The following is a 14,152-nucleotide window of genomic DNA, read 5'->3' on the forward strand; positions in this document are numbered from 1 at the left end:
GAGCCTCGTTACTTCAATATGCGGTATTTGTTACATTCTGTCACGGTGTAAGACACCAGTGACCTCTCAACAGGCCTTGAGGAATTCACATGGACCGATCCCCAACGGTTGGAGGTCGGAACATATCGGGGGACAATTCATCAGCCCACGACGGTTTACTGATTGACTTTACCCATTTCCGGGTCCCCGGGAACGGTTTTTACCTAGGTTAGAGCGGAGTGATGATGATTATGCCCGGCTCCGATCTGATAAGCCCTATTTCCCCGGCGTGCACAAGATGCGCCCTACCATGCATGATCCGAATCATACCTAGGTATTGATCGTGCTTCACCCGATGGTCCACTTATTGCATCATCCGGGGAATGGGTCGTGTTCTCTTACTGGACTATACCAGGATGGTTACATGACGAATTGGTATACTGTAGCGTATATCCTTGGAAAAAAAACCAGAATGGATTTGATAGACCCTTCTACAGAGGATCATAACTATGTTTCAATCCCGAAAGACATTGACAAAAAGACGGCAATAAGGGCCCTTTGAAAAGTAACCATCACACATCGCTAGAAACGAGACAGAAGACATAATCAAACATGAAGGCAGCATTAGTGTTTCTGAGCTTGCTGCTGTTTGGAACCTAAAAGATCTTCCAAGAAACCACTCCAAAGTTCCCGGACGACTCCTGGTTCGGAGGTACCGTTCTGTTGCCTCTTCAGCTCCTCGCCGAATCTGGACTTCCCAACCGTCTCGGTTAGGGAGAAGGGATCGATGTCCACGGAGTGATTGTCAACAACCTCGGTCATGGGACTTGCGGAGATGTCACCAGCACCCCCGGACACGGTATAAACCTGGGGCCTCATGGGGGCCTCTTGCGACTGGGTCGGGTCATAGTGGGTATAGATGTCGGAAAGGATCGGGATTTGCGGATCGGCACGAGCAGCAGGTGCATCGATCTCTGCCATAGATGGCATGTAAGCGAAGTCAACGGTGGATGAGTCACCGACGGCCTTGCTAGAACGGGAAGTGTTGAATTGGCGGCCATGGTTCTTCCTGTGTTGAGCAAGAATGTTAGTTCCGAACTGGCTTTACCCGAGGTAACGGGCTGTCATGATGATCAGATCTACATACTCAGCGCTAGAGCTGCCGTTGATCCTCTTCATAGCGATGCTGAAGGCACGGGACTGAAGAAAGTCATGGTTGGAAAGGCGTTCGACAAGCTAAGCGACACAAAATAATGATTAGCCATACAGGTGGTTTGACTAGGAGTGTAGATGTCATAGATAGCATACCTCGGACTGGGAGCCACTAGATCTCAAGGACCGCTTCGCACATTCATTCTTCAGATCCGCCAGAGTGCGGCTGGCATACAGAGAAGCCCTGTCCGAGACATTGGCGGGTTGTGCAGACTGGGCGCCGGTGATGTGCAAGCCCCGACGGATGGATGGGGTGGTAGAGTGCTGCTGGGAGAGCACGCGGAGAGCGCGCAACGAACTGGAACGAGGAGCTGCCATTGGAGATGTGATGGGAGGTGGAACGAGGAAGAGTTGAGCTCGTTGATATGTGGTGATTTGGTTGACGGGGACAATTATAATGGTCTGGGCAAATAGTTGAGCTCAAGAATGTAGAGCTAAGTATTCAATAGGGCGGAGCCAACAATTCAAGCAAGTACTGTAGAGGGAAGTGACCGGCTATGTACAGCAGAGGGGGGTTAAAGGGAGTTTAGGCACCAGAGATAAAGCAATGGAATGTGAGAGAGAAGAAGGAAGAAAGAAAGAAGCAAGACGGGGAAGCAGGCCGTACTTGAAGGACAGCCGGACAGGCGTTGCTTTGCAGGAACCAGTTGGGGGAGTGATGAGCAAGCGACCTTGCCTTATCCACACGCTCCCTGCTGGGGTGGACACTCACTGGGGCCGGCGGTCTGGCCAAGTCTGCCGGCTGTAAATAGTAGAATGGAACCACTTGGTCCCGACCGAATAGATCGATCGATATGATCCTCCAGGACCCCCAAACAGGTAATTCTGCCCTTCGGACTCTTACTTTGATCGGCTTTCGTCTGGAAAATGATCGTCTGATTATTTGTTTTCCATGAGTTGGCCATCCTCAACACCCCCCTATTATCCGGTTTCATTACGAATCTGATTCAAACAGAAAATCAACTCTTCCAGGGAAAAATAAATGGAAATGATAGTCATTTAGCTCGTGAGGGGTAGAGAGATGTGTCAACCACGGTAACAGGTACGAATTACCCGTCCCCCCAACTCTCCCAGATCATGATATCCACCATGTTGTTCAAGGCTGTCTGCAGCCCATACGGAGAGGTTACTTTTACCATCTGGTGCAATACGGATGGGATGGGACTCTCCAATCGCAGCCTGCATAATCACCGGCGCCATCATGCAGACTGGTGGTCGGAGCAGCCAATGAACTGAATTCCACGGACATTTCTATTACTACTCGGTACACCGGAGTCACTGGTCAGTTGCTGATCGAGGGGCATTGGAAACACGCATTGGCCTGGCACAGTCTGGGATATGCCGTTCCTCGAATGGCAGATAGATTAGCTTCCCCTCATTGCAGCAGTAGCATGTCCTTCCCCTCCTCTGCAGCAGCGGTACAACATCCATGGAGATGCGCCGTGAATATATCATCGAGCATTAATTATCTAGCGCGATGCGCGAGAGGGGCAGGAGATGATCCCTTCTTTTCTTGAAGGGTTCTACAGTTTGTCGTGGGCATTGCTTCTTCCATGCCTGCTAGACTGATAGGTAGTCTCCCGCTCGTCACTAGCAATCGGAGCTGGTGAAACTCTGCGACTGTCTCGTATTACATCAACCACTTTTGAGTTTCATCCCCCATCCGGACTTTAGTTGCCCACTTTTAAACCTGAAGATGGTCTTTATCTATCCTCATCAACAAGATATTCGAAATCCAACACTTGAGTGTGACAGTATTACGACAGGATAAGAGTTGACTGTTTCTCTGTAAGTGACTTCCTAAAGCAGTAGTCCGTCCTCCTGCGACGACACCTTCTATCTCCGTCCGTCGCAACCTGCTGGAACTCGGCGGCCGTGACGCAATGAAGAAACAACCAACGGCATTCGAGAAGCTTACTAGCGCCAACGGGATAAAACCAGCCAATACCGTACTTTACTATGCCTTTTACCGAGAGGGATGCGTGTACAGACCCAACAACCGTCCCTCATCCAACCTGCCAGGTAGGCTGATCTTTAATCGGGTGATTCTAAGTGGAAGCGATGATTGGCAGGTTGGATGGGACGATGGATGCTTACTTCACAGAGCTGTAGCATGATGCGACGCTCAAGGCTGGAGATGACTGGCTCGGGGGGTGCCTACTCTCAACTGTTGAGGAGCGGTGAAGTGGAGACGGACGGGATGGGGCACGTGAGGTCGATCTGGCTTGCCCGGCAGCTTCCCCGTGGATCCTTCCCCCCGACTAAAATTAAGGTACTCTGATTTACGCTGTAGTCCCCATACCCTACGGAGTCCCCTTTCTCCTCCTCCAGCCCTTCCGCAACAAGGTACTCTGATATACGCCGTAGTCTACATCCTCTACGGGGTTACTATTCCCCCCCATCTCACTTCAGCCCCTGATCCTGCTCGGACTCAACAAACGCAGCGTCATCCATCATGACTTGTTGGTGCTTGCATCGGCAAAAGTAAAATTCAAGGAAGTTGTTTCGGTGACTCCCGTATCCTCCGCAGGATTCCGGTCGTTCCCTCCATCTTCCATTCTATTCTTCTTGTTCGTCTGGATGTCGTACTTCATGCATCATCAACTGATGGTGCCCTTCTATGGCCTTTCCTTTTTTGGGTTCCGGAGAAGCACATTTTAAATCTGGCTAGATACACGTTGATAAGTGCTTATCAGGCCCTGTCTGTTTGCTGATTGCATCGACCAGGCTAAGCCATCTAGTCATCGGAGTTAGAACGTGCAGAAAGTGCAGCTACGATAATCAACTCGATATGACCTCTCCACTGCGACTTGGCTGTCGCGTCTAGGAGCTCTAATCTATGGTAGGAATTTCAAGAAACCATGACTCTAGCCCCGCATAAGTCTGTTTTCATATGCATTGATAACCCCTCCAAGCATGTGAATCGCTTCCATCGTCTTTATTCGAACCCCTAATGCGGTATTTACCTTGCGGATCCTACGTCCCCCTGTCCAGGCATACACATTTTTAGTTACTTACCTACCCTTTTCGTTTAATGGTATATACATCCCTTGCATGCATAGCATAGCGTGGACTCGAGAGGCAAATGGAAGTCCTTTTGGCGTTTCTTTTCACAATAGCTAGAAAAGCACACCATCATCTGGATCCACGCAAGCGTCGTCCGACTACTTCCACGTATCTCAAGGTCATATTCCATGAGTCGCACTGCCTATCTATGAACTCATGGTTGGACACTGATAAGTGTGGCATTCTGGTCGCTCTGCATTCTATCTCTAGCATGCCCCTCGTAACCCAGGGACTGATGCGACGAGTGCTATCAATGAAGCATGAATCATGTAACTCGTCGACTGTCAATAGCTAGCTTTCCTTGTGGATGCGTCTTGAAGCCTATTCCGAAGAGAAGTGGCCATTTGACGATCTATTCTTAATCAGTTCGGAGAATAATGACTCTACGTGTATGCTCGGGCTGCGAGAAAAGCACCTCTATATGCCACCCACCGGCTTGATATAAACACGGCCGTTAGTACATGGTATAGTGCTGCTTAGCAAATAGCACACTTTATGGTGCCAGTTCATCCACATACTTTCTATCTTCATCTTGGAACGCATCATCGGGGCATCCAATCCTGAAAGTACGATAGAGACTTGCTTAACTTATACAGTTGTATGCCGTCGCCAGGCTATACTGGCAGTCGTAAAATTCATCAACCACATGGCCCAAATAAACTTCACAGACCAAAAGCATGCAACTTCCTACCGACATGGATGCCACGAGTCACAAACATAATCTTTATGGTACAGCGCACCAGCAAGCGCATTCGATGGATCCAGCATCCTAAGTTCACTACCAGTAAAGCTTGAGCTACTTTGTTATCTCCTATCTATCTGCCTATCTATCCACCGGGGAACCCAGACCCTTCTCCGACGGCGGGGCGGCCCTACATAACCGACAAAACTGACTAAATAATACATCCTGACATAATCAATTCAATTCACAATCACAGCCACACAAATTCGATTGATGACTGTGGCTGTTCCCAAGCCTCATTAATCCTCCCCAGAATTTCAGGCACCGTAACCGCAATCCTGTGAGTCAGTCAGGCATTGGTACTTTTACTTAACTAGCTATTTTTGTTCTATCCCTGTCCCACTTTTACTGCCCCTCCTCTCTTGCCGCTATAAGGCTTTGTGCGTGTGTGCGTGTGCACTTAGGGAAACACTTTTTCTCCAGCTAAAAACGCATACTGATGCAACGGGTTACTACTGGCGTAGGGTATCTCGTGAATCAGTTTGGGACCGCTGCTACCATCAATAGTAATAAGTCTATCTGGCTGGGGAGTCGTTGTTATCGTCGTTCTAGTTCACTATTAGGTATGTTACGGAGATCCCAGATTATATAGGTTTTGTCGGGCCGGGGTGTTCCTCTCCTTGCTTTCTATTTTTTGACTTGTGGAGGCTACTAGCGGGGAAAAAAGGGTTGATGCGGATGGCGACTGACTGACTTATTTGCTTCATGTTAAGATCTAGTGACTTTGGGTTCTAGTACTGGTACTAGTCGGGTGCTGCATCGCCAGCGTGCTTCATATTCTTCTTATTGTTCTGTATTAGGCAAAAGAGGCTTTTCTACTACGCTTCGTTATAGTCAGGGATACCTGGCTGAGGGCTCGATCAAAATGGGTGACTCTGAGCCTGTGACTACTGCTACTGCTACTGCTACCACTAGTAAACCTATCAGATATGTTGATGTAGGTGGACAATCACTGCTGCCCTGTGAAACCCTCTCTGTTTGTTGTCCTAAGTAGCTAATGGAGAGACTATAGATTGGAATCAACCTGAGTGATCCCGTTTTCTCGGGTAGCTACCATGGCAAACAGGTTCACGACAATGACCTGGACGACATTGTACAACGTGCAAAGGACATCGGGTGCCAGAAATTCATGGTGACTGGCTCTGACTTGAAGGAGTCTCGGCGGGCAATTCAACTTGCACATGACTACCGTAAGTTGTTATCGCCCCTCAAACAGCAGTGATTTCCGTCTGACTTTATCGTGCAGCTGGATTTTGCTATGCAACTGTTGGTGTCCACCCTTGTCAGGCGAAGATGTTCGATGAATACCCCGGTGGTCCTTCCAAAATGCTAGACGAGCTCAGGACGCTCGCATTGCAGTCGAAGGAGAATGGACAGGCTGTCGCGTTCGGTGAAATCGGCCTAGATTATGATCGCTTGTTCCTGAGTGCGAAAGAACCTCAGCTGAAGTACTTTGAAGCCCAGTTGGATCTTGCTGTGGAAATTCAACTTCCTCTTTTCCTTCATTCTCGTGCTGCTAGTGAGGATTTCGAGAGACTGTTGGGGCCGCGACTTGCCAAGCTTCCGAAGAGAGGACTTGTGCATAGTTTTACAGGGACCCTGGAAGAGATGGAGCGGATGGTTGCTCTTGGACTTGACATCGGCGTGAACGGCTGCAGTCTGAAGACAGAGGAGAACCTCGAAGTGGTGAAGGCCATCCCGCTGGAGAGACTTCAGATCGAGACAGACGGCCCTTGGGTATGTCTCACTTTTCTGTCACTAAATGAGTACATTCACTGACTCCGAACTCTAGTGCGAAATTCGTCCTTCCCATGCCTCGTCGAAATACCTCAAGGGTGCGCCGGAATTGCCAAAGGCCGTCAAGAAGGAGAAGTGGCAGAAGGGTCTCATGGTCAAGGGTCGCAATGAGCCTGCCGCGATAGCCCATGTCGCCTACGTCATCGCCCAGATCAAGGGAGTGACCGTTGAAGAGGTCTGCGAAGCGTAAGTATTTCCTCATATCATCGGATATAGCCTGAATCTGTCGCTAAATTATCCCATTCTAGTGCTTGGAATAACTCGATCAAAATGTTTGGACTTGGGGAAGATGCATAATGATCCTACATCTAGAAATTGTCTTTTGGTGCTCCGTTACAAAGCTTTCACTAACCTCGCATAGCCCCTCCATGACTTCCGGCTACCCGCTGAAGAATATTCACTGTCTAGGATTATTATAGATAGATATAATGATGGAAAATTATCCCTTTAATGATGTTATGTTGGTGCCTTTTTGGAGTCGCGCCCGGCCACAGACCCGTTTCCAGACGCTGAGTCAGTCGCCCCCAACCATGGTTCCTCACAACGGCTAGACTCTGCTCCTTGTCACTGCTGCTGAACGCAAATTCTATACTGCAATCTCCCACCCCCCTCTGTTTATTCTGTCATGAAGAACGAAAAGCACAACTGTCGTCAGCCTTTCTGGTAGGTGCTTCCAGGGAGTTACCAACGTGAGTAGCTATCTGGCTTTGCTCTGCCACTAGACGCTCGCAGGGGTTCCTTCTTGCTTCACTTGAGCTGCACCTGAGGTGCGCAGCACGTGTCTGTTCCTGCTTAAGCATTGTGCTCGCGTGAGGTCTGACGGCAGAAGCTAGCTCTCTTCCTATTGACCTTCATTTACATCAGCTCACCGCCTATACCTGTCCCCAGCACCATACTACTCGCACCTTATCTCTGGCCCTAGGCTGTTCGTTGGCTGCCGAAGAATCCCTTCAATTTATTTCAGCATCCCAAACAGACGGATTTCCATCATCGTCATTATGTCTCCTTGTCGGATCTTTTCCGTCTGAGGCTTGCGAGTCAGCCTTACTCGTGTCTCACAAGCTTCTTCTCGCGCATAATCCCTTTCTTCTCAAGGCTGTTTCCGTTTATTGAGCTCGAGGCTGGTTCTTCTTGCTCCTGGTGGTCTTCATAGCACCCCCCCCACTACTTTCCCCCCTCTCTTAAATTCGAAGTTGTGAGACCTTTGAGTCTTGCTACTTCTCTACGGCGGTGTTGAGTCATACAGCCGCTGGGTGTCTAGATAGTCAGTATCCCAGCATGGCCTGTCCGTTGACCGAGAAAAGTTCGAACAGCTCTCTTAAGAGTATCAATGGTGAGTGATTATTTCGCTACAACAGTGAAACATACCGGGCCTTCCTGATCCCTTTATTATGGTCTATCGCTTACAATAGCTAACCAACATTTTAGATATAGCTCGTCATAAAGCCTCCTCTCTGGAGTCTGAGTCTGTACAGTCAGAGCTACCTGCTAATTTAGGAGAGGTCGTGAAAGGGATATATCGCTCTTCCTTTCCCTATCCCTGGAATCTTACAGCACTCAAGAAGTTGGGACTGAAGACCATAATGTATGTGTCTCTGCGGAATTGCCTACCCATGACACTTAACTAACAAGGCCTTAGCACACTGGTTGATGAACCGTACCCTCCAAGCCATGTGATGTTCGTCAAGGAGAACGGCATTGCACATCATCGTATTTTGGTTCAGGCAAACAAGGACCCTGCTGTTAAGATACCTGACTCTGTCATGTGTCGAATCCTTGAGCTTCTGCTTGATAAAAGCAACCATCCTATTCTCGTCCATTGCAACAAGGGAAAGGTAAGCACTTGTTCTTATTTATGGTTGACGCGTAACTAATTGCTCTTGTAGCATCGTACTGGATGCGTGGTTGCCTGTTTTCGAAAACTTCAAGCCTGGGATTCATGCGACGTCATCGAAGAATACCTTCGATATGCTTTTCCGAAACCGAGATTACTTGATGAAAACTACATCGACGGATTTGACCCATCCAAACTTCATCAACTTGCTCAGTCTTCCGGTGTCAAGACGTGGCAGCCATCTGGGCTCTTCAAGATGCCATCGGCAGAACAGGATAGAGATAAGGAACTCACTAACTGCCACGTCCCTCCGTCTCTTTAAAGAGATCCATGCGGTTCTATGAGTCACATTATAGATCTAACCAAACCTCCACCCTCCGGCTTTCCATTGGTCAAACGACCTCCGTCCTGGCAATCGATCCTCCTAGTGGCGAATTTGTCAGCCATCTGTCCCTTGCTTAGGGACAGTAGGAATAATCACTTCAGGACCCCGCACTACCTCGTTCCTATGAGGACTACTCCCTAACTGTTTCTTTCCTGCACTGAAAAGCATAAAATATTTGTCGACGACTGGATCGTGTTAAAGAAGCTTTAATGCTGTGTCGAAGGATTCTCACTCTTGCTATACTCGCTTATTTTATACCCCCAAATGTCTAAGATAGACTGATGCCTGGTGCTTGTTGCCACTCCGCCACTAGTGTACTATTTACTGCGGGAGTAGATTGGGTGATTTGCAGTCTTCAACAGGGCGTGCGTGTCAAGGGAAAGACACGGGAAGACAAGAAGCCATATTGTAATGGCTAAAATGTATTTTAGACAATCGTCCTACCAAACTTAAAAAGGGGTGATTCTTTGTTAGTGTTAGAAGTACTACTATTAGTAGTATCGTCATAAAGCCCCACAATGTATAATAATGATATAGTATCTGCTGTATATACTACTAAGTAACATGCATCCTCCAACACGCAGATCCTGATAAATATACCGCTCAAAAACTACCGCAGAGCATATCATCGTCATCGTTGTCATCTCCAAATTCTTCAAATTCTGCCATATCATCCGAAAACAGGGTGTAATCCATATCATTTCCACTGAATCGATCGGACATAATATCATCATTTTCATCTTCGCAATCATCTTGAGAAAACGGCAGTGACCCGCATGATGAAGAAGGTGCAGCAGCAGCAGTAGTAGTAGATAACATCGCGCAGCTACTATTCTCGTCGGGCTCACTGAACCGAAGAAGTTCCTCGTCTCCATCGGGAGAATATATTAGATCCCTGGAAACTCTTTCTCCGATTTGCGATGGCTGGTCCTTGCATTGAGTGTTAGGTGATGGGGTCTGAAAGCGCAGTTTTCGGGATGCTTGTGGCTTGTAGAGTTGTTTCTGGGCGATGCGGAAGAGTGCTGTACTTATATTATTCCTAATACTGTTTGTGTCTGTTTCTGTTGTAGAGGGTCGGGGCGTGCTATTATGATTTAGATTGCTTAGTTTGGATTGCAGAGATTGATGGTTGGGGAGTTTGAGTATGGATGAAATTGATTTCGTTATTGAGGGAATTAGATGTGACCGTTGACTCATTTCCTGGTGGAGGGGTGAGTTGGTATTTCCTTCAGTGGTAGTGATGAGCTTACCTTGTGGTAGTTCGGGCTGAAGACTGAAGGTGCAATTTGTGAAAGAGGCTGCAGGGTCCTATTTTGGGGATCGCTACGGCTGGTTGATGAAGTGGGTCCGAATAGAAGCGATTCGAGGCCGACCTTGAAGAGATCGTATAGCTGTTCATGCTGCCCAGCTGGAGAAGCTCTCTCGAAGAATCCTTCTTGAGGGGTGAGAAGCGAGGAGACTTGTTCACTTTCATGCAACTCTTCTAGCTCGTCGACGAAGGATGTGACTTGAGTGTCTTCGGAGTTTTCTTTATATACGCTTTGTTGGGGACCAAAGAATATGGTGTCTTGTGTGTGCTTTAGTATATAGTTCTTGTAGTAATAGTCTCCTACCAAATTCGGTTTTGTCAAAGAGTCTGTATCTAGTATATATAGCTGTGCGCTTTCGGTCTTGAAAGTGAAGGACATGAATGCGTTGACTGTAGACAAATTAACAGTCTGAATGTGGACTGGAGTCTGGACATCGTCGAGGTGATCGAACAAAGCTGTCTTTCGTGCAGATTTCGTCTTCGATGACTGTTTTAGGTCCCTTCTTATCCCGATAATGAGCTCGAAAGAAGTCAAATCGCTGTAGTGGAAGTGATTACAACTTTTGAATAGAGCGACAAGGCCAAGATCTGACCAGAGCTTGATAAGGAAACCAATTGTTAGCTCCTTTCAAAAGGTGAGTTAGCTCATAGGCTGACCCAGAGAATACCTTGGAACTACACAGCATCTCCCCGATCTGCGAACTGAAAGACGAGGCCGAAAGGGCCATCGACGCACCGACACTGATCGAGATGTAGAGTTTGAGTTCAGGGGCATGGGACACCCATAGATCTTGCGATTCAAGCAGCCTCTTGATACAGGTTGCATCCGTTAAGCCGGTGTCTTCGGGGATTAGTACCTGAGCTGAAGCATGCATATTGAGATCGATAATCGAATCAAGAGAACTAAGTCGGTCGTCTCCAAGAACAAGTGTCAAAGTCATCCCGCGGCTTTATAGAATGGGTAGTCAGTATGGACATATTTTCCTGTGAAGCAGGTCCCCGGTTAACTGAGGAAGTGCTTGTAGTAGACGAAAGAGGAAAGGGAGGCGGGATCTATGACTGTGGAGACGCGCGGGATAGACATCGCCGATCTCAATTCCCTGCATTTCTAGCTCTGTTCACCTTCACTATGTGGAGTGTATGGTCTCATGGCCGAAGCATGTTAGCACTACGACAGAATAAAGAGATCAACAAAGACCAGAAATCCCGTAGTAAGCTAGGAACTACCCTCAAACATGAAGAGTCAAAGTCTCCACTGACCTTGTGTCACAAGCGCGCGGGATCGGAAGTGCGTGAAGCTTATCGCGAATATACTCCTAGAAGGAAAAAAGGAGTTGTGCATCACCAATACAACTTCAGCGACTTGAGTAACCATTCCACAGACAAATATAAGCACCGTAATTGCCAGCATTGCAGTTGCTTACATGCTAGGGACGATCGCTGCCCGAAGCAGTAACTATTTGGGTGTTATTGACTGATCTATTGACATTTATTTTTAGCCGGCTTATCGATAAGGAGATCACGTGCATGGGGATTGATTACCTGGCCCCTAAGCATCCTCCGCATCAGGGATTCCTAGTTTCAGGAGCTTCACAATTCAGCGATGCCCAGTGATGAAGGACAGCGCGCTCTCTTGGCCGACCAGAAAGGCCCCGATGGGCCAGAATCGCAGTCACTTCTCTCCGAGTCGCCGACACAGGACTTCGAGCTTGTGAACCATGCGGTCCCGACTAGCTCGACTCCCCGCGGACAGCCGCACCAGTCTTCCATATCACAGCCGGTACCAGAAGGACAGCGCCGCACCCCTCGAACGATGAACCGAGTTCGCTTCGACCTTGACGACGAGACCGAGGACGAGGGCCACCCCAATGGTCGTCGCGACTCCGAAGACTCATGGCTGGAGGAAGAGGACTATGGCCGCGCGGACCGCAACCGGTCAGCAAGGCAAATGGTCCCTCTGTTGACAGACATTGAGGCCCCGAGTGTGACCCTGGCTACTTCCGATGAATTCTTTCCTGAAGAACACCTAGAAAGTGCGAGGCCGAGGAGTGGGATGCGCATGGCCTTTATGAACATGGCCAATAGCATTATAGGAGCGGGGATAATAGGACAGCCTTATGCCCTCCGACAAGCTGGCATGTTCATGGGAATAACGCTCCTGGTCGTCCTCACTATTGCCGTGGATTGGACAATCCGTCTGATTGTGGTCAATTCAAAGTTGAGCGGTGCGGATTCTTTCCAGGCGACAATGCAGCATTGTTTTGGCAAGAGTGGACTCATCGCCATATCGGTTGCGCAGTGGGCGTTTGCGTTTGGCGGCATGATTGCGTTCTGTATTATCGTTGGAGATACCATACCGCATGTCTTGAGTGCCTTATTTCCTTCCCTTCGAGATATGTCGTTCCTCTGGCTTTTAACCGACAGACGCGCTATTATTGTTCTTCTTGTTCTTGGTATTTCGTATCCGCTGTCTCTGTACCGAGATATTGCTAAGGTACAGTATCAGTAATCCACAAAGCTGAATTATACAGTGCTGACTGTTCAATGTAGCTAGGAAAAGCGTCTACCTTCGCATTGATCAGTATGATAGTCATTGTGGTAGCTGTGATAACCCAGGGTTTTCGCGTACCTCCGGAATCACGCGGGGAAGTGAAGAGCCTGCTCCTGGTTAATGATGGCTTCTTCCAGGCTGTTGGGGTGATATCATTCGGTATGTTCTGGCCATTGGTAGACTATGCAATCAAAGAACCGTACTGACTGTTTGCAGCATTCGTATGCCGTATGTAGCATTGTTCCTTTACATGACCTGAGGCTAACAGATACAAAGATCACAATAGCCTTCTGATCTACGGTTCATTGAAGAAACCGACAATGGACCGATTTGCAAGGGTAACCCACTACTCGACCGGTGTCTCACTCTTGATGTGTCTAGCTATGGGTATTTTTGGTTTCCTTTTCTTTGGATCACAGACTCAAGGAAACGTCCTAAACAATTTCCCATCCGACAATATCCTGGTCAATATCGCACGACTGTAAGATCACGGCCCATGTTTCGCGGATTTTCAAGCTGACCCGAAGAAGATGCTTTGGCCTAAACATGCTCACTACTTTGCCGCTCGAAGCATTTGTATGTCGATCGGTAATGACAACTTACTACTTTCCTGACGAGCCTTTCAACATGAACCGACACCTGATATTCACGTCGGCATTGGTCGTGTCCGCTATGGCTATGGCCTTGATAACGTGCGACCTGGGTGCAGTGTTCGAACTGATTGGCGCGACTAGCGCTGCTGCACTGGCCTATATCTTTCCACCTCTTTGCTATATCAAGCTGAGCAATGCGTCGCACAAAGCCAAGATTCCCTCATATGTGTGCATCGTATTTGGCATAACCGTAATGGGAGTCAGCCTGTTACAGGCTGTGATGAAGATGATAAGTAGTAGGTCCAAGACCCAATCGATTTTATGGCCTCCGGAATGGCTTTGCTAACAAGTACCACCTGCTGCCATAGACGAAGGCGGCGCAAGCACCTGCAGTGCTTAGTGTAAAAACTTACCACCCGGTCTTCGAACATATTCATGTTCACTTCCCATATGATAGACTCCATTTCTTTCTGGCTGCCTCGATAAAAATGTACATACTGTCGTGCCGCCATCACATTTCTTCAACCATTTCTTGCCTCCTTTCCATAACTTTCTTGTTGCGAAATCGGTTTCTATTTCGATCGAACTGTGTTAGCTGTGTTATGCCACCCGCGACGCTGCAGAAGGCAATACTAGGGACGGAATAGGGATTGTAGTAAAGTTGCTACCGATACACTTGGCATA

At 48.2% G+C, this 14,152-nt stretch overlaps 6 protein-coding genes across 6 annotated transcripts; 4 read left to right on the forward strand and 2 right to left on the reverse strand.

Annotated features, from left to right (window-relative positions):
* Positions 1-572: 572 nt before the first annotated feature.
* BDQ94DRAFT_23501 (uncharacterized protein) lies at positions 573-1,613 on the reverse strand. The gene is made up of 3 exons (XM_026775295.1): positions 1,288-1,613; positions 1,127-1,215; positions 573-1,048 (listed from the first exon to the last, which is right to left on the reverse strand). Exons 1-3 carry the CDS (start codon positions 1,507-1,509, stop codon positions 604-606), a joined length of 756 nt encoding a protein of 251 aa, XP_026627194.1. The 5' UTR covers positions 1,510-1,613; the 3' UTR covers positions 573-603.
* Positions 1,614-4,265: 2,652 nt separating this feature from the next.
* On the forward strand, positions 4,266-4,618 carry BDQ94DRAFT_142217 (uncharacterized protein). Its single transcript, XM_026765988.1, has one exon. The coding sequence runs from the start codon at positions 4,277-4,279 to the stop codon at positions 4,550-4,552; it is 276 nt and encodes a 91-aa protein (XP_026627195.1). The 5' UTR covers positions 4,266-4,276; the 3' UTR covers positions 4,553-4,618.
* Positions 4,619-5,253: 635 nt separating this feature from the next.
* On the forward strand, positions 5,254-7,241 carry BDQ94DRAFT_142218 (3'-5'-exodeoxyribonuclease). Its single transcript, XM_026765989.1, has 6 exons — positions 5,254-5,562; positions 5,713-5,936; positions 6,012-6,189; positions 6,246-6,736; positions 6,792-6,982; positions 7,045-7,241. Exons 1-6 carry the CDS (start codon positions 5,439-5,441, stop codon positions 7,091-7,093), a joined length of 1,257 nt encoding a protein of 418 aa, XP_026627196.1. The 5' UTR covers positions 5,254-5,438; the 3' UTR covers positions 7,094-7,241.
* Positions 7,242-8,074: 833 nt separating this feature from the next.
* On the forward strand, positions 8,075-8,952 carry yphA (tyrosine phosphatase family protein; the record flags this gene model as incomplete). Its single annotated transcript, XM_026771346.1, has 4 exons — positions 8,075-8,129; positions 8,225-8,381; positions 8,436-8,631; positions 8,683-8,952. The coding sequence occupies 4 exons, from the start codon at positions 8,075-8,077 to the stop codon at positions 8,950-8,952; spliced, it is 678 nt and encodes a 225-aa protein (XP_026627197.1).
* Positions 8,953-9,618: 666 nt separating this feature from the next.
* BDQ94DRAFT_169702 (uncharacterized protein) lies at positions 9,619-11,199 on the reverse strand (the record flags this gene model as incomplete). Its single annotated transcript, XM_026771347.1, has 3 exons — positions 9,619-9,945; positions 10,266-10,922; positions 10,993-11,199. 3 exons carry the CDS (start codon positions 11,197-11,199, stop codon positions 9,619-9,621), a joined length of 1,191 nt encoding a protein of 396 aa, XP_026627198.1.
* A 716-nt stretch (positions 11,200-11,915) lies between these two features.
* Positions 11,916-13,842, forward strand: BDQ94DRAFT_142225 (putative amino acid transporter). The gene is made up of 5 exons (XM_026765990.1): positions 11,916-12,818; positions 12,875-13,034; positions 13,092-13,103; positions 13,152-13,356; positions 13,406-13,842. Exons 1-5 carry the CDS (start codon positions 11,928-11,930, stop codon positions 13,812-13,814), a joined length of 1,677 nt encoding a protein of 558 aa, XP_026627199.1. The 5' UTR covers positions 11,916-11,927; the 3' UTR covers positions 13,815-13,842.
* Positions 13,843-14,152: the final 310 nt, after the last annotated feature.

The sequence above is a fragment of the Aspergillus welwitschiae genome (assembly GCF_003344945.1).
Source record: "Aspergillus welwitschiae strain CBS 139.54b unplaced genomic scaffold BDQ94scaffold_13, whole genome shotgun sequence".
NCBI classification, from domain to species: domain Eukaryota; kingdom Fungi; phylum Ascomycota; class Eurotiomycetes; order Eurotiales; family Aspergillaceae; genus Aspergillus; species Aspergillus welwitschiae.